The sequence below is a fragment of the Frankliniella occidentalis genome, unplaced genomic scaffold, assembly GCF_000697945.3.
Source record: "Frankliniella occidentalis isolate FOCC.00 unplaced genomic scaffold, Focc_3.1 Scaffold330, whole genome shotgun sequence".
In the NCBI taxonomy this organism is placed as follows: Eukaryota; Metazoa; Arthropoda; class Insecta; order Thysanoptera; family Thripidae; genus Frankliniella; species Frankliniella occidentalis.
In genome coordinates, this window is record NW_026267453.1 from 78341 (window position 1) to 79125 (window position 785).

The window sequence follows — 785 nt, forward strand, 5'->3', positions numbered from 1 at the left end:
GACAAGTTTGCCCATTGCTTTATTTCTGCAAGATTTTTATGTGTTGTTTCTCTTTATAGGGCGCGTTTGGTTGTCAAGGACATAACCGTACATGGCACGTCGGACTACGAAATTGCGGAAATCACGCAGTTATCCAACACAAATAACTTGGACATCAAAATTGTGGTCCCAGCCCTCAATGCGAATTGCAAGTTTACAGCTTCGACGTCTGGCATAATTAAGTTGAATGACGAGGGATCGGCTTCGTAAGTATTTTCTGTAAATCTTACGTCTTGAAATGTAGTAAGTTGTGAACTTCACGCGAATGCCAGGTGTATCTTTGAATGCGCTCCAGTGTTTGGGGTGATGGGGTCTGCCTATTCACCCTCACCCCAGAGACCCATGGCTTGGCCCCTGCAGCCATAGCGGGTATGGAATACCTTCAGCGAATTCAAAGTTACACCTGGTATTGAAAAGGTAAAAAAGGGATACTGGGCTTAGAATTGCTCCGAATGTTCTGTTTCTCGGGTTCTTGCCGTCAAAATTAGTGTTTTTCAGTTGCGATCTACCAAGTAGGCATTACTTAGATAATTCATGACAATCGTGTTTTTCAGGGTTAATATTAAGGACTTAACTGTGTCGGCTACTGCCTCGATGTCATCTAATATTGATGGATCCCTCGTTCTACGTGACCTCAAGATCCGTTCATGGTCTACAGGTGCAATTGCGGTAAGTCCGAGGCCGCACCTCACAAATAAACGCTTAAGGAATATGTTTTGGGCTCAATTTTGAAAAAAATAATACTG

General features: G+C 43.2%; 1 protein-coding gene across 1 annotated transcript in view; it reads left to right on the forward strand.

Annotated features, from left to right (window-relative positions):
* LOC127751071 (uncharacterized) overlaps positions 1–785 on the forward strand; it is a gene marked incomplete in the record, with an annotated part of 58378 nt that overhangs the window by 47301 nt on the left and 10292 nt on the right. Inside the window, 2 exon segments of the mRNA XM_052274048.1 lie at positions 60–245; positions 594–708. Coding sequence (XP_052130008.1) covers positions 60–245; positions 594–708 — 301 coding nt within the window.